The sequence below is a fragment of the Dermacentor silvarum genome, chromosome 5, assembly GCF_013339745.2.
Source record: "Dermacentor silvarum isolate Dsil-2018 chromosome 5, BIME_Dsil_1.4, whole genome shotgun sequence".
Classification (NCBI taxonomy): domain Eukaryota; kingdom Metazoa; phylum Arthropoda; class Arachnida; order Ixodida; family Ixodidae; genus Dermacentor; species Dermacentor silvarum.
Window position 1 is genome coordinate 92,399,691 of NC_051158.1, and position 21,169 is coordinate 92,420,859.

At 47.9% G+C, this 21,169-nt stretch overlaps 1 protein-coding gene across 3 annotated transcripts in view; it reads left to right on the plus strand.

The window, feature by feature from the left end:
* Positions 1 to 21,169, plus strand: part of LOC119453602 (lymphoid-specific helicase) — a 54,807-nt gene that overhangs the window by 18,889 nt on the left and 14,749 nt on the right. The window contains exons 6-13 of one of the 3 annotated variants that reach the window (XM_037715658.2): positions 723 to 953; positions 3,502 to 3,776; positions 8,099 to 8,237; positions 8,864 to 8,989; positions 11,307 to 11,464; positions 14,359 to 14,578; positions 17,472 to 17,617; positions 20,661 to 20,911. In XM_037715658.2, coding sequence (XP_037571586.1) covers positions 723 to 953; positions 3,502 to 3,776; positions 8,099 to 8,237; positions 8,864 to 8,989; positions 11,307 to 11,464; positions 14,359 to 14,578; positions 17,472 to 17,617; positions 20,661 to 20,911 — 1,546 coding nt within the window. The remainder of the gene's footprint in view (positions 1 to 722; positions 954 to 3,501; positions 3,777 to 8,098; positions 8,238 to 8,863; positions 8,990 to 11,306; positions 11,465 to 14,358; positions 14,579 to 17,471; positions 17,618 to 20,660; positions 20,912 to 21,169) is intronic. The other 2 variants (XM_049668288.1, XM_049668287.1) reach the window with 2 other exon arrangements.

Below are 21,169 nucleotides of genomic sequence, written 5' to 3' on the forward strand. Positions count from 1 at the left end.
CGCACTGTAACCGATATTTCTTTTCCCGCAACTGCACTATAAGCGATACGTGTATACATGGAGTGCTATGGGAAAATTAACGGGAGTCTGAAAAGACCGCACTATATCCGGTCCTGCACTATAAGCGGTTACATTATAAGTGGTCTATACTGTAGTACAGTACTGCTTATAGTGCGGATATTCGAGACTCCGGCGACTTAACATTATAAGCAGTCTACACTGTATCACACTTTTTGGTGATCCCCTTCAGATTCGATATATCCGGATTGGACTGTTAAGTTCCATGTAGTATGTGCCGCTGTTCAGTGGCAAAAAAAAAAAAGTAACACTATTCCAGTGTTTGGGCGGAATCAAACCCATGTCATAGATATTCAGGCAAAATTTTCTGAATGTATACGGTCCATGTCCTGATTTTTCAGACTCCCTAAGGACTGAGAAAAGGTCCGAAATATCGGGTACTCTAAAAAAAAAAAGAATCCATTGCCTCGAAAGGCTAAAATCGCCACAGGCATGTCCAAAATAGCTCTGAAGGCCTGTCAGTACACCACTTAGGCGTATCGGTGCTCATACTGTGACAGGAGAGGGTGGCTGACACCACCTGATGCAATTTGTACTCTATTCTAACATTCAAGTCATATCTTGACAAACGTTTCCGGAAAATGATGCACATTAGAATCGTATAAGTACGGCATTCAGGGTATTTGTGGCTCCTACGTTGCCAGGTCCTCTATGAGAATGGTGTCAACGGCATCCTGGCGGACGAGATGGGCCTGGGTAAGACGATCCAGGTGATCGCCCTGATCGCTGCGCTCGTCGAGAGCGGTCTGCCGGGCCCTTACCTCGTGGTGGCGCCGCTGTCCACCCTGCCCAACTGGCTGGGCGAGCTCCAGCGCTTCACTCCATCGCTCTCGGTGGTGCTCTACCATGGACCCATGGAGGAGAGGCACGCACTCGTGAGTTGCCATTCTGTCCCCTTTGGGCGCCAGTTATAATTTAGAACCGTTAACAGTGGAAGCTTTGTTTCACCTCATTTTTGCTTCTTCAGAATCGTGAAAAGCGTACAACTTCAGAATAGATTGGGACATAAATTATTCAGTGAATTCTGTTAACTTACAGACTGGGCTCTCCACGCGACAACTCCCTGCAGGAGTGTCAGATGTCAGAACATCGACCATTTTATGTGTGGCATACTTGGAATTCATCCATCCTGCCGCTAGAAGAATATGCACGACGTGTAAAACGCTGTGAAAATGCAATGAAAGAAGTGAACTTTCTGCATGACGACATACTGCCACCAAAAGCAACCACTCGGCCGTGTAATCTTCAGCTCATTTTGCTAAATCACATTGCACATATTCAAGCTACTAGCACAAGTCTAATCGGAAGTGTTTCAGGAAGTATGCGACACATTTAAAATAATATTTTCGTCAGTGTTTTTAATGCATTATTTTGACGTGTAGCACAGTTATGTGCACAGTGACAGAAAGGCATATCTCCACGGAATTTGCAAACAAGCAGAGTTTACTTGCAATGTCAGCTCTCAGCCTGCAAACTAGGTAAGTAACATGGTTGTATGGGCAGGTGTCGCCTGCATGCATCAGTTAGGTGGCAGATGCACTGGCGGTGATAAACGTCTTTCTTCTAATATTATTATTATTATTTTTCGCGGATTCTGAGTTTGAGAAACTTGTGGTTGGTTGTATTCATACCTCAAAATAAGAAACACGAGTAAAACAAAGTAAATATAAAATGTTAATAGCAAATTAGCGTGTGACAAATATGTGCTTAGGTGTGTGATAACTCAAATATTACCGAACTGAATGAAATAGTGAATGTTCAAATAGTTCGATTCACGAATCGAAAATCTGCTATTCAATTTTTCTGAATATTTTTCAAACAGTTTTTCGGGTTTTCTGGCCCGAAATCTGTAAGCAATAAATTTTGTAGGGGTGTGCGATTATTCGAAAAATTCGAATATTGTCCAATATTAAGTATTTTTAATATTCGTATTATAATTGAAAAATAGATATTTGAGAGAAGGAGAATGAACTTTAATGAAAAGAATGGCTCAATGGCCTAAGCAGGGGTAAGGGTCAATGAAATGTTCGAATATTTGGTTGGATACAAATATTCGAATAAAATCGAATATATTGCTGGCTGTGCGGGAGCAAACACATTCTTAGCATTCTTTTTTTTAAATCTAACAATGTTGGGGCAATGTTGGGCTGAATTCTGTGAAATTTTGTGCTGCTAGCAAAATTTCGCCTTTAAAGCACACTTACCCACTAAACGTCTAAACTATGCGGAAAGGCCAGCTCCTCAGTAGCATCGGGTGCAGGTTTGCAAACATCGAGGGCACACTTTTTTTTTTTTTGCAGGCTACCTCCAATTCAGAGCATATTGCATGACAGCAAGTGCGATGAATGATGACTGGCACAGGGTCAAATGCCTCCACAGTTTACGGGCATTTGATGCGGTATAATAAGGCACAGGCTGGCGAGGACAGCTAGTGGGAATTAATAAATTTTCCAAGTTAACACGAGCCAAATACACAGTGCTTTAGTATAACGGCTTACTGGTCTAGTATTTTAATATTGACAACATAATTGCAATGTTCCAGTATAACAAATTAATCCAACTTGCTAATAAATTCATCTGCATACCATTATTCGATATTCGAAGCTATGTATTCGTGTTTGAAAATTTTGATATTTGCACACCCTTAAAATTTTGTGCAAATTTTTTAAATATTTTATTTCTTTTTCTTGATTCGGTTCAATTTGTTATTTCGTTATTTGTACACCGCTACTTATAACAAATCTCGGATAAATGAAAGTAATTGTGTGTCGCACGTGAGTTTGTTGTAACGAGGTTCTGTCATTGGCAGACCCAGGTGCTTAAGGGAATTACATTCGTGCTGGCAAATTGTTTTCTGACTTGCTCTGTACATGTGGCCATGTTCACAGCTCAAACACTGCTGTGGTGCAAATATCCAGGAAGGGTTTGCTTGTGATGTACAAACTTGCAACAGAGCGGCGGCTAGATTGCTCTTATCCGCCACGGCGGCAAAAGCAGTTCACAACATTTGAAATTTGGAACATTATAAGCTAATGCACTTGGGCAGGGACTTTTGGAAAGTTCGGAACGTCCAGAAATTTGTATCTGGCGTCATTGTATCACCGAGATTCTACTGTAAGTGGGTTCGACTATTTATTACCCGCCACGATAGCTAATTGGCTATGGCATTGTGCTGCTGAGCTTGAGTACACGTTTTCAATCTTGGCCACGGTGACTGCATTTTGATTGGGCTGAAATGCAAGAACATCCTTGTACTTAAGATTTAGGTGCGCGCTAAAGAACAGCAGGTGGTCAAAGTTAATCCGGCGGCCCTCACTGCTGTGTGCCTCATAATCAGATGGTGGTTTTGGAATGTGAAACCCCAGAATTAAGTTTTTATTGATTGAGATGCAGTCCCAACAACCGTCCCTCACAATGATGCAGACGCCAGAGAAACTTCGCCGTACGGCGGTGGTGGTGACCTCGTATGAGGTGGCCATGCGGGACCGTGCCCGACTGGCACCCCTAGACTGGCTCCTCCTGGTGGTGGACGAGGCGCACCGACTCAAGAACTTCCGGTGCCGGCTGGTGCGAGAGCTGAGCCAGTACCGGACCTCCAACCGGCTCCTGCTGACGGGCACCCCGCTGCAGAACAGCCTCACCGAGCTGTGGGCCCTGCTGCATTTCCTCATACCCGAGATCTTCCACGACCTGCAAGCGTCAGTGCCGAGTTTGCCTTGCCTTGTCTTGCAAGCTGTGTTAATACAGTGCAGTCCACTTATAATGATATCAAGAACGAAAAATCCGATTGTTATAACCAATCATCGCTATATCTGGAGTGCCGTAAAAAAAAAAACCAAAAAAAACACCCAGTATTTATTTGCTGCCCCGAAACCGAATTTTCCACTTGCGATGAAAAATCTACGTTGTAGAAAGTAGGCTGTGAAGAAGAAGAACGTAAACTTTATTATCAAATCGATAAGATAGCGTCTCAATCGTTAGGTGTGCTGAAATAGAAAGCTGCACTTGCTTTCGCAGAAGTTTCGGATTCGCAACCGCCGTGTGCATCGCGTCCATACGGTGTAGCGTCCAGCTGCTGCGTGAACACTGGCAGCTGTAATTTAGCGTGCATGAAATCAATGAGCGACTTGATCGACGACAGTGCTCTCAGGGTGAACATCGGGGTCTGTGTCAAAGACGGGCCCTTGTCAATCTCATCGTCACTGCCGCTGCTGTCATCGCCTCCGTCGCACAACGCCGCCGTCTGTCGCGACAACGATCGCCCCGTCGGAGATCTCTTCGCAGAAAGAGGCTGCACTATCTGCACTTGGAAAGTCCTCCATCGAAGCATCTCCTATTTCATTGTCAGTAGCGACGTGCTCCCAGAGTTCGGTAATGTCAGCGGCTTCCACCGTGTTAGTTTAGCCCATGGGGGTTTTGTCTGGGTGCACGAGGCCCGCTTGTTCCGTTGATCGCCATGGCCACTGCTTCACAATCGTGGTGCTCCCGGTTTTCATAATCGTCAATATCATCGACTGCGCGAGCTCGTACTTCTTCGAGTCTTGCAAAATTTGCAGCTTCGTCAGTGCACCTCCCGCTGCTTCCCAGGCACATTTCCACGCTCGCTGAGAGCGTAGGCTGCGCAGGCGCCGCTCGCTTATCGCTTTATTCCCTCCTCTCTGGACGCTGGCACGACCACCGGCGACGCGGACGCGAAGCAGCTGGCGTCATCTCGTGCATGCTGCGCCAACTTCCGATGCTCTCCGTCGCTTTCGTTCGCAATCGGCGCGCGGGCGGAATGCGCCGCGCGGTAATGGTGGCAGATACGAACTCGTGTAGGCAAACTTTCACCCCGGCAACTTAGGAACGCAAATTTCACGATTATTCTGCGTGAGAAACGCTGCCCAGAAGTAAAATTTCAATCGTTATATCTGATATGCGGTGAATAACATATCGTTATATGTGGGTTTTTTTCTCATAGCCCTAATGCATAAGTTGACACTGTTATGTCGACTCATTGTTACAACCGATATATCGTTATATATGGTATCGTTATAAGTGGACTGCACTGTAGTATAAGCTGTTTGAAATGGAGGTGTACAAATACAGTCATCATCACCAGCCTATATTTATGTCCACTGCAGGACAAAGGGCCTCTTCCTGCGATCTCCACTTTCCCCTGTCTTGCGCAATCTGATTCCAGCAAATTTCCTAACTTCATCACCCCACCTAGTTTCCTCATTTCCTCGTCACCCATTCTGTAACTCCACCGGTTGTCCATCCTACGCATTCCATGGCCTGCCCAGCTCCAGATTTTTTTTCTCTTATTGTCGACTAGAGTATCCGCTATCCCCGTTTGCTCTCCGATTCACACTGCTCTCTTCCTGTCTCTTAACATTAGGCCTAACATTTTTCGTTCCATCGCTCTTTGTGTGGTCCTTGTTCTCGAGCTTCTTTGTTAACCTCCAAGTTTCTGCCCCATATGTTAGCACCGGTAGAATACAATGATTGTACACTTTTCTTTTCAACGAGAGTGGTACGCTCCCAGTCAGGATTTGCCAATGCCTGCCGTATGCACTCCAACCAAATTTTATTCTTCTGTAAATTTCCTTCTCATGATCAGGGTCCCCATGTGAGTAACTGACTTAGATAAATATACTCCTTTAAAATCTAGAGGCTGACTGGCGATCCTGAATTCTTGTTCCCTTGCCAGGCTATTGAACATTATTTTGTCTTCTGCATATTAATCTTCAACCCCACTCTTTATTTTATCTCTGTTAAGGTCCTCAGTCATTTGTTGTAATTCTTCTCCATTGTTGCTGAATAGGACAATGTCATCTGCAAACCGAAGGTTGCTCAGATATTCGCCGTTGATCCTCACTCCTAAGCCTTCCCAGTTTAATATGGTATGTAATACCCTCGTAAGAGGGCCCTTAGGCTTTTTTTTGAATAAATAAACAAAGACTTCAATACTTCTCCTAAGCATGCAGTGAATAGCATTGGAGAGATTGTGTCTCCTTGCCTGACCCCTTTCTTGATAGGTAACTTTCTACTTTTCTTGTGGAGAACCAAGGTAGCTGTGGAATTTTGTGGATATTTGCCAAGATATTCACGTATGCCTCCTGTACTCTTTGATTGTGCAATGCCTCTAAGACCGCTGGTATCTCTAATGTATGAAATGCCTTTTCATAATTTATGAGGGGTTTATTGTACTCTGAAGATTTCTGGATTACCAGATTGAAGACATGGATATGATCCATCGTAGAATATCCCTTCCTGAAGCCAGCCTGTTTTCTTGGTTGGCTGAAGTCAAGTGTTGCCCTGATTCTATTGGAAATTATCTTGGTGAATATATTATACAGTACTGAAAGCAAGCCTATTGTGCCTATAATTTTTCAGTTCTCAAACGTTTCCCTTTTTATGGAGTACTATAATGCTGGCATTCTTCCACTTCTCTGGTGGAAGGGCCTATAAAGGGCTGCAAGCTTTTCAAGCATGATATCTCCTCCATCTCTCAATAAATCTACTGCTGTTCCATCTTCTCCAGCAGCTTTTCCCCTGGTCATGTCTTGCAAGGCATGCCTGTATAAAATAAATGAAATAAAATGATGGACGACTTGTTTCTCCTGCTAACGTCACTCCGTGAACCACCAGAGCTATGCCAGCTATGCACGCTATAGGCGTCGGGGCATGAGTGGAGCAGACGACAAAATGGGTAGGCAAGCAGGCGCAGTTGCTATAGCAACTGTACCAACGACAAAAAAAACGGACAGACCCGAGCTTTCTTTTTGGCTTGACCTGCCCGCACCTCTGCTGCTTCGGTTGGTTGGGCCCGCCTCTCTGCTCCACCGTTTTTCCTAATCCGTAGCGCCATCTGGCGAACGCGCTGTGAAGCAGGAGCCGGTGTTACAGAATGTGTCCCTTCCGGATGAGCAGAGTCGGCGCTCCTGTCTTATCTTACTCTGTGGTCTCAAGCGACACAGCTTTGCGCTTGGTTGGCGCCATCTCCTACTAACTGGGCTGTCCGCTGCCTCCACGGTGAACATTCGTGCTTGCTGCGAGAGAGAGATTGTAGAAAGGACGATCAGCGCTTCAATTCAAAAATTTTTTCCCCCTTTTTTTTCGCTTCTCTGGACGCGTATGGAGTGTGATTGTGGGCAATGTGGACGCGAAGCAGCTGTCGCCATCTCATGGTGCGCTGTGACAACTCTCGATGCTCTTCGTGGCTTTCCCAATTGGCACGCGGGCCGGACGTGCTGTGCAGTAATGGCGGCAGATACAGACTTGCATAGGCAAACTATTTGCTACGTCTCAGCATCGTTCATTTAAGGGCACTTGGCAATAAAACTGTCGTGATTATTCTGCATGGAAAACTCTTAAGTGCCTAAGTTGATACTCTTAAGTCGACTCATCATCATAACCGCTGTATTGTTATATGGTGTGTCGTTATAAGTGTACTGTACTGTACTTGCCTGAAAGGTTGAATTAACAAAAAGCGGCAAAATGAACGAATTCAGATATTTTTCAAGATCAAGAAAGAGATCCCGGAGAATTTCTTTTCTTGACCTTGATGAACAACGCTGTAATTGACCCGTGATAGTATGCTGAACAGACGAAGCAGACTGCCGAATCGGTTGTGTGGCACAGCACGAAACAAGAGGGGATGGATGGCTTCGCGGGCAGGAGCATCAGCCTATAAAAGACAAAAATATAGCAGTTTTATGCCTAGGAAAGCAGTAGCGCTGTCTGCGGAATTTCTTGTGTTTTCAAGCTTTTCAAGTTTTTAGTATTGCACTGAGGCTAAACCTGAGGATGTGGGATCAAATCCCGGCCACGGCTGCTGCATTTGGATGGGGGCGAAATGTAAAAATGCCCCTGTGCTACACACCTACTTGGGCATAAAGGACACAACACGCAGGAGGGCTGATATACAAAAGTACATTTATTGATCTTTGGATACAGTGATTCTAGCTAGCTAAAATACGAGGACTGTTTTCGTGTTGAACTGTTTTTCGATCAACCCTGGGGCTTTCCTGCGCAGGTTTGAGTCCTGGTTTGACCTGGGGGCATTGTCGGGTGCCAACGACGAGGCGGCACGGTTTGTCCAGCGCGAGGAGTCCGACCACATCGTGGCCACCATGCAGGAGATCCTGAGGCCCTTCCTGCTCCGACGGACCAAGGTCAGTGACCTCTGCATTGGTGGCTTGCACTGTGGACGTGATGTGAAGGGCAAGAAAGATGAGTAGGAAAAGTAGGGACACGAGCGCCGTCTTTCAAATAAAGGTTTATTGGAAACTTGTGACAATTACAGTAAAAGCTTGATAATTATATAATTAAGTTGGTGAAATTGACACTTGGATTAAGTTGGTGAAATTGACACTTTGTGATTTGTTTCTAAGTGCTAACTGACAAAATACTGTCCACCAGGAATGCTGTAGGAATTTACGAAGTTGTTTTTACTCCTGAAACTTGTACACATTGAATTAACAAAATTTGTGATTCAATAACGATTCAATTCAGTACTTGTAAAGGTTTGACTGTGCAAGATTCATTATTTTGAAAGTTCTGTATTTGCGCACCCCTGTTAGCCCCGATAAATTGTCAGCTGAATCGTGCAACATGCTGTCCAGCTTCCCTGTCTTCTTGCACACCTTGGTTTTGGACAAATGGTGCGTCTATTCCTGCCATACTGTCCCATGTGCCGCGATTATGCTGACAGTTTATCATGTCATTGCTCTTCCAACTCTCTATCAAAAAATGAACTGCCAAGAGGTGATTTCAATGTCTTTCTGGTGACCTCTCCCAGGAGGATGTTGTGCTCGAGCTGCCGCGCAAGACCGAGCTACTGGTGTACGCGCAGCTGAGCCCGCTTCAGGACAAGCTTTACAAGATATGCATGGACCGTGCGTTTGAGGCCGCAACTGAAACCAAGGTGCCAACACTTTTTCCATCATTTTTATGTGTATGCGTATGCATGCATTTAGTTTCTCTTAACCCTTTATGATGAGTGTTGCCTACAGGCAACATACCAGAAAACATTTTTCTTTTCTTTGCCGAGTTTCTGTATTAAGTACGAAGTTTCTGGTTAAATGTATTTCGCCAATTGCTGTAGTGCACACGGGTCGAATTAAGCAATGCATATTGTGTCCCATGCCAATTGCCCCTTCCCACTCTTGGTATGCTTGACCGCAATACTTCGCTTGTGCTTCACCGCGTAACACTGCTGTATCGAGGCGAAGCTGACTTTCGGGAACCGGCATTATGCAACGCGTCGTGCTTTCCGAGCTTCGAAGCCATTGGCGAGAATTACGAAGGCGGAGTATAGGTGCCATTGCTAACACCGGCGAGTTGTTTCAATGAAAAACACGGCACCGAACAGCAGGCAACTTGGTAGCGAACGTCGAAGTAGCTAGGCCTACCGTTGCCACAGTGCTGGCTACGGCTGCCAGTGGATCTGCGTGTGAGAGCGTCGGTTCGAGACAATCGAAATGGTGGCGATGGTGGCTTCGATTAACGCTGTTTCGAATCTGCAGTCATGACAAAAAGTCCGGAAAATCAGACGGCGATTTGTCTCCTTCGAAATTCTTCACGTTCTTGACTATGGCGGGGCTGCGAAGGCGTCCGAAATATCGGGCAGGTCAGAAAAATGTGGCATCCAGAAAATCGGTCGTTGACTGTATTCAGAAAAGAGATATCAAGCACCTTTTCTCTTTTTTCGTTCAGCATGCTACAAAGAAAAATGTGCTTGTTTAAACAGATACTAAAGAGAAAAATTATTTGAGTTGTACGAGTAAATTATCCTGCTGCCACATCAAAAAAGCCACTCTTACTGTGAAAAGATGTTTGATACGCCAGAAAATGTGCAAAAACGAAAAACAGGTGGTGACACCGCCATGAAGTGCCCACACAAGCTAGCCGTGGAGTCATGGATCTCGACGGCATCTGCTTGGGCCAAGTTAATTTTCTTGCCAGTAAAGATTGGCTAGAATCGGCTAGAATAGCAAGTTTCGAGAACCTTTGCCGAGCCGCAACTGCCCATATATGGAAACGTACTTGGAAATCTCCGACGTCTGACGGACTAAAGCCCGGGATACATGGAGCGAACTTTCACGACGAACTTCGTGCGTCAAGTAACGACACGGCGACACGACGCAGGATGTTCGCTGTGTCGCGATACATGCGGCGAACGCCGCCGCGCGTTTGCCGCCGTGATGGCGGCGGTCCCGGCCGCCCGCTTCGAACTGAATTTGGCGTTGTCCTTGTAGAATTCCTTGGTTGGTAACAAATGACTGCGTAAACGGTTTTCGCTTAGTCTCAGGCCGCTTCGACGACAGAGTATTCTGGATAACCTTGAGGAGTTTTCGAGATCGCTTCTCGTTTCGAACGCATCTAACCCTAACGAAAGAAATATCCGATGCCAACGCCATCTATCGGGGAAGTCGGGAGATAGGCGTGACCACAGCATGCGGCCTCTGAGATCAGAAGATTTCTGTTGAAGGCTGTGGTAGATAGCTTGCACTGCTCGTATGTTTCCCCGCAGATCAGCGGATATGGGATGTACAAATACAACGGGCTTCCCGAGAGATCATACTGGGAACTACTCAATCGGTGCAGAGACATGCAGCACCAACGCAACACCAACACGATTGCAGACGACACGAAAAGGCGCGCGCGCGAACCACCAGCATGCATTGCGACCGGAACTAGTGCCTCCTGATTGGCTGTCGTCCACCGCTGCGCGCTAGACGCTTCCGGCGGCGGCGTTCGCCCGACGAAAATGTCTGGACAGGCAGATCGGCGGCGGACGTCAAATTTTTTGACGCCGGCCGTCGGGCGTTCGCCGCCCGACGAAGTTCGTCTCTCGGACGGCGGTAATTCGCTCCATGTACTCCGGCCTATACCGGTGCACTGGTGTATTGGCATGAAATTCGAAAGGTTGAATTTTGACTTTCATTTTCTCTTTGAATAATCAGTCTATTACAGCGAAACTAATGAAAATAGAGTTTTGAAAGTAGCTGTCTAAAGTGATTTAGTGTTTATCTCTGGTGTACCTTTAAAACAGTGTTTCGTTTTCAAGCTGTCTGGCATCACGGTGCAATTAATCCTCGTAAATGTTTTGTCAGGAAGTTGTGACTCTCTAAAAAGCCCCAGAAACTTTCCGCAAAAGCTGCTGCGAACACTGCAACAGTGGTACGGTGGGATTGAACCAACGAGTTAGCTAGCACGTGCCAATGACATCCTCCGTGCAGGACCAAGCCGCCGAAGAAGTGGAGGTGGAGCCCTTGGGCAGGGGACGGCGCTCCTCGAGGAAAAAGCCCGTCAGATACACCATTCCTGGTGAGGACGACATCTTTGCCCACAACAGCGACGACGACGACGAGGAGAACTCTCGCGACAGTGGCATCAGGTGGGTGGAAGCAGTGGATCGGGAAATCTCAACGGTGGGGTTGTTGGCACAGAAATACAAATTTTTTTACTACAGTATTTTCGCTGTCTACAGCTGTGTCTGTTGTACCAGGGGTGGTTTCGTCATCAAGCATTAATTGTTTTTTCTTCCTTCCTCCATCACAATATTTTCTTGCTTTTCCTCCATTATCATTATTATTATTATTATACAGTCGAACTCGATAATTCGAACTCGAATTGGCCCGAAAATTTGTTCGAATTAAAAGCAGGACTTCTCTTTGAAGTATTAATGCACCATAGCACGATGTACGAACGGTGCGAGTCGTGAAATGCGGCGCGCAAGCACATAACGAGCGAGGGCCACGAAACTGCCCACGCCGGCCAACGGCCAGCGCTCGCTTCCCGATAACGGCAGAAAACAAAACTTCAGGGAGCGGGCGGCGCCGGCACGGCGACGGGCGCGCGCGGAGACCGTCGAAGGTGAGGGAGGAGGGCGGCAGAGAAGCGGATTTGACCTTGGCAACGCCATTGCTTTGGTGGCAGTGGCTTCGGTGGCTCCCCTCGCCTTCCCTCTCAACTCCCTTGTAGCTCCCCCACCTTCGACTGTCTCCGTACGCACCTGCCGCCGTGCCGGCGCCGCCACTCCTGCTGGCCTGGCGCCAGCTTAGCTCGCTCCCTAATATTTAGTTTTTTGCTGTTATCGGGAAGCTGGCTGCACTGGGCCTCCACCGCTGCTTCCCTCTGCGACGTAGGCGGCTAGATAGATAGATAGACACATACTGTCAAAGTAGCAAATGTTCGCGAAGAAATGCATCGCATTTAAAAAACCATTTCGATTCATTACTGCTGCAATGCAGACACAGGAAGTGCTACTATTGGAGCACACAGATTTTACCATATATACTCGTGTAAGGGCCGCACTTTTTTTTTTTCGAAATTTTTGCTTGGTGCAGCTCTTACACGAATCAGGCCGACGACAGCTCGCCAAAGGTCTATACTGTTTCCGCAGCAGTAGAAGTGTGCAAGAGAGTCACAAATGACATGCCAGGAATGTTTTTATTACAATTCCTTGTCGCTATCGCTGTCCTCGCCCTCGGAACAGCTTGCCTCGGCGTCTGCATCCCCCCAGAGACGATCATCCTCAGTACCGTCCATGCTGTTCGAAATTCCAGTCACCTTGAAGCTTTCCGCAACTGTTGCCAATGACACGGCACGCCAAGCACTCAAAATCCATGCACACACTTGTTGGAGTGATGCCCGCTTCAGCCGTCCCGTAGGGGTCTTCTCATGATGGCCTCCAGCCATCCATTCTGAGTAGCATCGGCGAAATTCCGTTTTGAAAGGACGGTTAATGCAGACGTCAAGCGGCTGCAGCACACTCGTTAGCCCTCCAGGAATAACGGCAAAGTCCGTGCGAGTCGTGGCGAGTCGGTCCTTGACGCGGTCAGTCGTTCTGCGGCGGATAGAGAGCTGGTTCCGGTTCATAAACCGCATAGCCCACCCCCGACTTGCCTTGAATTGTGCCTTGGGTATTTCCATGTGGCGAGCGATGTTCAGGGCTTTCACGCGTACCATGTCAGTTGATACAGCGTAGCCGTCATTTCGAGTGTCGATGACATGTTTGACGAGTTCGCCTTCGAGTTCCGGGTATTTGCACTTCTTGCCGCGAAACGCCTTTCGGCTCCTGTTGGTAGCGGCGAGGGCATCTTTCTGCTTTATCCAGGAACGCACGCGCTTCTTGTCTACGTCGTACTTGCGTCCAGCTTCTCGCTTGTCGTGCTCCTCGGCATATTCAGTCACTTGCAGTTTAAATGAAGCAGTGAACGATCTCAAATGCCGGCCCATCTTTCGTCACCTGCGCTGTCTCAAACAGGGCTCACTACTACTGACGGAGTGACACCAGTTTGCCGGCGACACGATGCAAATGATGCACCACACAAAGCAATCATGGCGCCGTACGCCAACGCTCAACCAGCTCAACGGCTTGACCGGCAAAAGTGGAAAACTGGCAGTGCCATCTAGCTTCGATTGAACTAACTACACTGTTCTGGCGGGACTTTTCGAACTTTTTTAAAAAAATTTCTCCTTTCAAAGTAGGTGTGCGGCCCTTACACGAGGGCGGCCCTTACACGAGTATATACGGTATTCGCCAACACGTGTTTCATGCACATCTTGACAGTGGCGAACTGTATATTTCTTTGCCCCAATGAAATTTGGCGATTGCGGCAGGATAATGTCACTGGCTCATGTCCAGAATGCAAAATTGGTGAATTTGCAAAATTGGTAAATTTGCATGAAAAAGTGCTGCGTGGCTACTCGCACAGCCCTTTTTCGTATTTTGTGGGTTTTCTTTCAGGCTTGGAAAAAACATTTATTTAGCACAAACTGAACAACAGAAAGCTGGATTGGGAATTTTTCAGGATGGTCTAGAATTTTCTCATTGGCACTTTTTGTCTGTATATAATATTTCAGGAGTTGATTAACTAATAACTAATTGTGTAATTAGGTGATATACAAAAAAAATATTCTGACTTGGTCCAAGCAATGACAAACAACATTACTGTGGTTCTGTCTAGCTACATCGCACTAGCCTACTTTGCAATTTTGGCACAAGTTACGTGCGACCCATGGTATATGAATATCCGAAACGCTACGGCAAGCAGTTGTCTCAGGGGCACATAATTTTAGACTGCACCATCTCCTGGACCAGCCCACGAAAACAGCTAGGCGAGATACACTCTCCATAACTGGCTTGGCTTGCTGAAAAATGAAATGTCTTCAGAGATACCGAATGGACCCGTACCCTTCCGTGTGATAGTCGCTGAACTTGCACGAAATTGCTTGCTGTCATAAGCATCATGTTCACCGTTTCTTCCTGTAATTTTGGGGAGACAGTTCAGCATCGTCCAAGGACGAAGCCCGTGACCCGTACGAGCAGCTTCGCCGGAGCAAGAACCCGCTGATGGACCTGCGGAAGGTGTGCAACCACCCGTACCTCTTCCGTGGGCTGTGCGAGGAGGACGATGGCACCAACGGCGAGCACTTGGTCCAGGCCTGCGGCAAGCTCCGGCTTCTGGACTGCATGCTCGGCGAGCTCAAGCGCCGGGGCCACAAGGTACAGTAGAACCCCGCTGTTACGTTTTTCACGGGACCGTAAAAAAAAACGTAAGAGCCGGGAAACGCAAGAGCCAGGAAACAGGAAAAATTGAGAAATGGGAGTAGTCTTGAACTGCACACAATATTATTTTAATTCTTACGTGCGACAAAAAGTAGTTTCGCCCGACAGCCGAAGTATCGATTGCGGTGAGCTATACAAAGTAAGAATAGTAGTTTTATCGTCTGTGTAAACTTGTAAACATTTGGTTATTAACTAATTAACAAACATATGTTCAATTCCAATGGCAGATCGCGAGCGCTCGGCCAGATCACGAACGGAGCGCGTCGCTCCGACTCTGATCGCTCCCACCAGCTCGCACCAAATCTGCGAATGGAATGCATACGCTCCCGCGGGGGCACTTAGTACACGAAAATGAATTGAGAGGGCGCTGAACTAGAGGTAAAATAGAGAGAAGAACAACAACTTGGTGGCGCAGCCCACCACACCGCTTCAAAGGAGATGCTTATAGCATCCATCCATTTATGTGCATCGTCCCAGCATTCTCTGGGTTTGTTTTCCTTCTGGTATTTCGCGCGAGCATCGCACGTGCTGGCGCGCTTGGGCTGTACGGTACCTCGTCGTCCGAGTATCGCCGAACGACATCCTCGACGAACCCAATCACTTTAAGCCTCTTTGCAGGCAGGCGAAACATCACATCAAACGCCCGTTGACACACAGCAGCGTCACATTCACTGTCGGTAGAATCATCACTGGACTTGGAACTTGTGTCCGAGTCGGAGCTGTCACTATCTAGTAGCATGAACAAAAGCGCACGGCGCGTCGCAGCATCCATGCGGTCCATGTTTTCCATGTCTACTGCCCGCGACCGGAAACAGGCGACCATGACAGGAAGCAGAGGCGGGTGAAGGAAATACGTCACGCGGACTTCCGGTGAAATCTGCCGATTTCGGCGGAGCAGATATTTTTGCTCCACAGAGCGATCCGGAATCGGCGGCTGGTCCCAATCTGCCATTGGAACACACAACTCACGCTCCCATTCTGCCATTGGAATAGACTTGCTCCACACAGAGCAAAAATACTTGATCTGGATCTACCATTGGAATTCAACAATAGTGTCAGCGCCCACAGGCAAACATGAACACATCACACTCGATGAGCGCGGACACGCGCAGTTAAGGGCCGCTGCAGAAGCGAGCGAAGTGACCTTCGTGCTGTTGTCTATCGCTTCAACCCTAACTGAGCGCCGAGAACACTCAGCACGCACAAAGCCACGAGCCGCCGACGCACCTACACTGCGTAGAATCTACCCCCACGCAGATCGTTTTCAAGATAGGGCCCGCGGGACCGCGCGCGCGCCGCCGCGCAGTATGATGCCAGAGCACAACGCTGCCCGCTACTCCCCCCTCAACCCCCCCCCCCCCCCTCGCTCCCTTGCTGGTGCCTCGAGCGCAACGGAAGGAGGCGCGCTTCCTCTCTGCTTTTCTTTCGCGCGCGAGACGCGGTCGTCGGCTTCCCTCGCACGCTTTCACTCGCACATTCAGCATACGGCCGCGCGGCTTCCCTCGCACGCTTTCACTCGCACATACAGCATACGGCGCGCGGCGACGTATGCTGTATGTGCGAGTGAAAGCGTGCGAGGGGAGCCGACGACTGCGTCTCGCGCGCGAAATAAAGCATACGGCGCGCGGCGACGGCGTTATCGCCCTTGGACTTTATACGGAACATCTATGAGCCAAAACCAATTTTAGGGCCGCAACACGTCATAGACATCATCTTTAGACAGCAAAAGCGGATATCAAAGGCCATACTTTTGCTGGCGGAAACCGAAAATACATAATAATTGTCGCCCCCAGCACTTTGGGCGGCCAATGCCATCGTCAAGCAACCAAGCCAAGCGACATGAAAAGTCAAAATGGCCGCTCGGGCCGGCGCGGTGTGGCAGTTCGCAACGTATGATGCGGGAACGGTCCCACAGTTGCGACGTAACAGCGGGGTTACCAATGCATTGGGTTCTATGGGAGCTGTGCCGGGACCGGCCGAAAACGACGTAACAGCCGGGAAAACGCAGCACCCGGGAACGTAACAGCGGGGTTCTACTGTACGTCGATTCATACAGGGCGCCCGCATAGAGTTCCACAAAAATGGCCTGAGGAATATTTGGCCAGAGTGTGAAAGTGCAGCAGTTTAACCGGCCTGGGAATGATGGGTGGTACGTGGATTCGCACGAGCTTTGTTTTTCAATCTTCAGACGGCTTTGTCACTTAAACTTGATCGTTTTCAACGGCATATTACATTACAACCGCAGCAACTCGCAACGATTGGGCATATGCGCAGTCATATTGCCTTGCTGTTATTGGCAAAATACGATTGCTTGGAAATACGGGAAGGTGAAGCATAATAAATAACACCACAAGAAAATGTTGCTCACCAGTCATTGTTGTGGTGCAGTGCGGAGTCTGCAGTTGTGTCTGGGAAGGTGTGGGACTGTACGGAGAGTGCTGGTGGAGCTGCAACTTTTGCCAGGGGTTGGCTCGCCAAGGCAGAAATGTCCGCTAGGTGTTCTGCCATTATGTACCACTTATGTTTCATCAAACATGTTGGGTTTATTCAGCTGTGCATTTCTGTTAGAAACACACTTCCCTTGGTAGCTGAACATTTGCAGTTTTGTATAGGACTATGTACCTCCGAGTAATGGAAGCGAGTGGGCGCTGCACCATTTTTCTTTCAGTGGTAAAGTTAACATAAGAAATAAGACAGACCCAGAAGTTAAAGTTTGTTTGAGTAATGAATTGGCAGCTGTTGTGCATTGCTTTCTCCCTATTTTGTGTCTTAGGTGTGCAGTCTTTTCAGGCTCGCCTGAATGGCTGTGTCGTGTTTTGCACTCGCGCAGGTGCTGATATTTTCGCAAATGTGCCGCGTGTTGGACATCCTCGAGGACTACTGCCTCATGCGGCGGTTCAAGTACTGTCGCCTCGACGGTCAAACGAGGGTGGAGGACCGGCAGCAGCAGATGAAGCTCTTCAACGAGAACCCAGAGTAAGTTGTGGGGAGTGTGGGTTAGTTCTTTTGGGGTATGATGCGGCCAGATGTACTGTGTGGTAGCTCAGTGGTTATGCAGTTCAGGCGCCGAGCACGAGGCTATGGGTTTGATTCTGCTGCACATTATTTTGCCCATTTTCCTGCAGTTCTCAAAATGCTTGTCTGCAGTTCTCAGAAGCTTGAATCGTCGCTTACTTTTAAAATGTGACATACCGAAAGTCCTCATGTAAGGACTGCACTTTTTTTTATAAATTTGCATCTGAATGTCTTGCTGCGGTTTGTACATGGGCAAAATACAGTGTAGACCGCTTATAATGTACCGTAAAAACCGGAATATAGGTCAAACTATTTTAAAAAAAACCATTGCGAAAAGTCGACCCTCGTCTTATATACTGGACATTGGCGGAACAAACTAGGGACGTCTTGCAACAATGGGCAGATGAAGTAAACAGCCGCCTTCGCCATCGCATTCAGGCTGCTTTTTCACATTTTGTTTCAAAATGAGCGGAAGCCGACGGCAATTCACCGTCGCCTTCAAGAAAAAGGCGATCGAGTACGCGGAAGCCCACGGCATCCCGCCAGCTTGCCGTGGGCTTCGTATCGTGTGACCATCGACCCGCGTGTTTGTCAGCACCTTACCATCACGGCACGGAGCAGCATTTAAATAAATACTGTCACCATTGTGCAACCGGCTGAGTCGCATTTGTTTAAAGGTAAGGGTGTCTTTCGGTACTTTTGCCATTGAAAACGATTTTTTTTATTTTTAGAATTGGTTAGTTGGGGGGTTGACCTATATTCCGGTTCGACCTATAGTCCGGTTTTTACGGTAAGTCGCCGGAGTCGCGATTATCTGCACTATAAGCGGTACCGCACTATAACCAAAACAACGATTTTCAAGCCCTGCACGTATGCAAAACGTGTAGACCAAGCATGTAGGCACGCTTTGTACTATCGCGCGCACATTGCGATTACGTTTTCGCCAGTGAGCTGGCGAAATCATAAACGCGTTGTAGCCGGTGCTCTTCAAGCTCGACAGCTTTGCACCGAGTAAAAACGAAACTGTTTGCCGCAATCGCTGCGGAAAAAACCGTGACCGCTATCGATGCGATTATGAACGGCGACTTTGCGGTGCTGAAGGCACATGCCCGACGCACGCACCGAGTCTGGACGAATTAACCACCATTTGCTGCAAAAACTGCAGTCGAAACCGCGGTCGCTGTCTATGCGATCATCGATGGCGACTACGCAGTTTTTTAGGCACGCGGCCGACGCGTGTACCGAGTAAAAACAAAACTACTGTTCGCCGCAACCGCTGCTGAGAAAACTGGCCGCTATCAACGCGATCGTGGATGACGACTACACAGTTATGAAAGCCCGTGGCCAACGCGGTGTTATGCGCGGCGGTAAACGCAAGAATACAGGCTTTAAAGACACAAATAGGCTCGAAGCGTTCCGGCGTTGCTGTCATTCACGTACGATTTCAACTGATGGCTGTGGCGATGCGGACTCCGCCGCTTCGTTTCGGTTGGATGCTAGCGCCATTCGTGCTCTTTTGCGTCGCAGATTTGCGGTTCTCCTCGCTCACCGAGCTCCGAAAGTAATCCGAATTAACTGGTGTGCGGCCAAATAAGTCCGAATTAACGAGAGTTTGATTGCACTGAATAATGCATACGCCGGCCGGCAGCACACACCTTGTTGAGAAGCGTGCTCGGTACCGCCCTTGTCGGCGAGATTTTCCCGTGGAAGCCGCATTATAACCGGTATTTCGTCTCGCGCGGCTGCACTGTAAGCGGTATGCGTATACATGAAGTTCTATGGGAGGGTAAACAGGAGTCTGAAAAGGCCGCGTTGTAACCAGTTGTGCACTATAAACGGTTACGTTATAAGTGGTCTATACTGTAGTAAATAAGTTTGAATCTACTTTCAAAAACAATAAGGCTTGCCACCATATGCAATGACCTTGGGAGGCCTTGATTTCGGTTTGGTTTTCTACCCCAATCATTGTTGCAGGTACATAACCGCAGAGCAGCACCAGCTGGAGTGTGGTTCATTGCAAACGTGCTGTTACAAGATGGAGCAATCTTCGGACATGACGTCGGACGTTGTGCCACACGAGATTGCACAATGAAAAAAAAAAAAAACTGTTGAAGTTTTAACGCAAAGCAATAGTGCTGGTGTGCTATCGGCGTCAAATGAAACAGAAACTGCGGAGTACGTGGTCGAAGCATGACTGAAGATAAAGTGCACGCCGCCCAGTCATCACCATTGACAGGCACGCTCATTTGGTTTGACAGCAGTGGGCGATGATGCTCCCCCTATTATACTGCGATATTTTCGTGTCTGTTCTGGTTCTCTTTTATTTGAAAGTGAGCTATTAAAAATACAAAAACGCAAGCTAAAATATTGCAGTATAGAGCGAGTGTTATCGCAGAGTGCAGCGAAACCGTACGTGCTATTGGCGTCAAATGAAATGCTAACAGCGGTGCATGTGGTACAGTTTGCATTGTCATCATTACAGCACCGTCGCCTTCTCTCGCTTTCAAATAATAGAGAACCAGAACAGAACAGCGCATTGTGGTCAAACTGAATTGGCCACTGCAAAGCACCACAAGTGAAGTGCCACCTCTGAACACCGTCGCGAGTGGAAAGGGCAGAGGCATAGGCAGAACAGATGAATGCCCATGCAAAGGTGCCAGGGCATACCTCAATCCCCACAAGATAACATTACATGGCCACAGCTAATGAGGTGTACGCGTTAAAAGATGGGGTGTGGCCCTTACACAAGAATAGACAATAGAAGTTTTCATCAATAAACATTTACCTAGTCGAGAGAAGACACTGTCAAAGAGCGCGACGTCATAGGGGTTTTGGAACTTCAAGGCAATGTTGCTACGAAGTATTTTATTTTTGCATACTTTCCGGCTTATCGAGACTCCGCACCTGATAAGCACCTGATCTTATGTGTGTTATCTATTACTACCTTCTTATCTTTTCCTTTATGCCCCACCTTAAGGGTTTGTGGTTCTTGTGCTCCGCGCAGCTACTTTGTGTTCCTGCTGTCGACTCGGGCGGGTGGCCTGGGAATCAACCTGACCGGTGCGGACACTGTAGTGCTGTACGACTCGGACTGGAACCCCCAGTGCGACCTGCAGGCCATGGACCGCTGTCACCGAATAGGGCAGACCCGGCCAGTCCTCGTCTACCGGCTAGTCACGCGCGGCACGGTCGAGCAGCGCATGATCGAGATGGCGGGGGCCAAGCGGCGCCTCGAAAAAATCATCATGCAGAAAGGTTGGCACGTGTTGACTGTGCGTTGACTATGCATTGATATGTTTTGAGGCCAGCTGCAAGGAAGTTTTGGGCTGCGTAAATAAAAACGCCTAGTTTCGAGTAGTGTTTATATAGAGAAGCCTCCCCTCCAATATCTTACATTTGAAATACTATTGGATACATCTCAAAAAGCTAGAAAGACGGGCATTTTCGTACAGAAACAAGAAAGAGAGCTGTCATTAATGCTTGCCGGAAATGCTGAATTGGAGAACTTGAGAA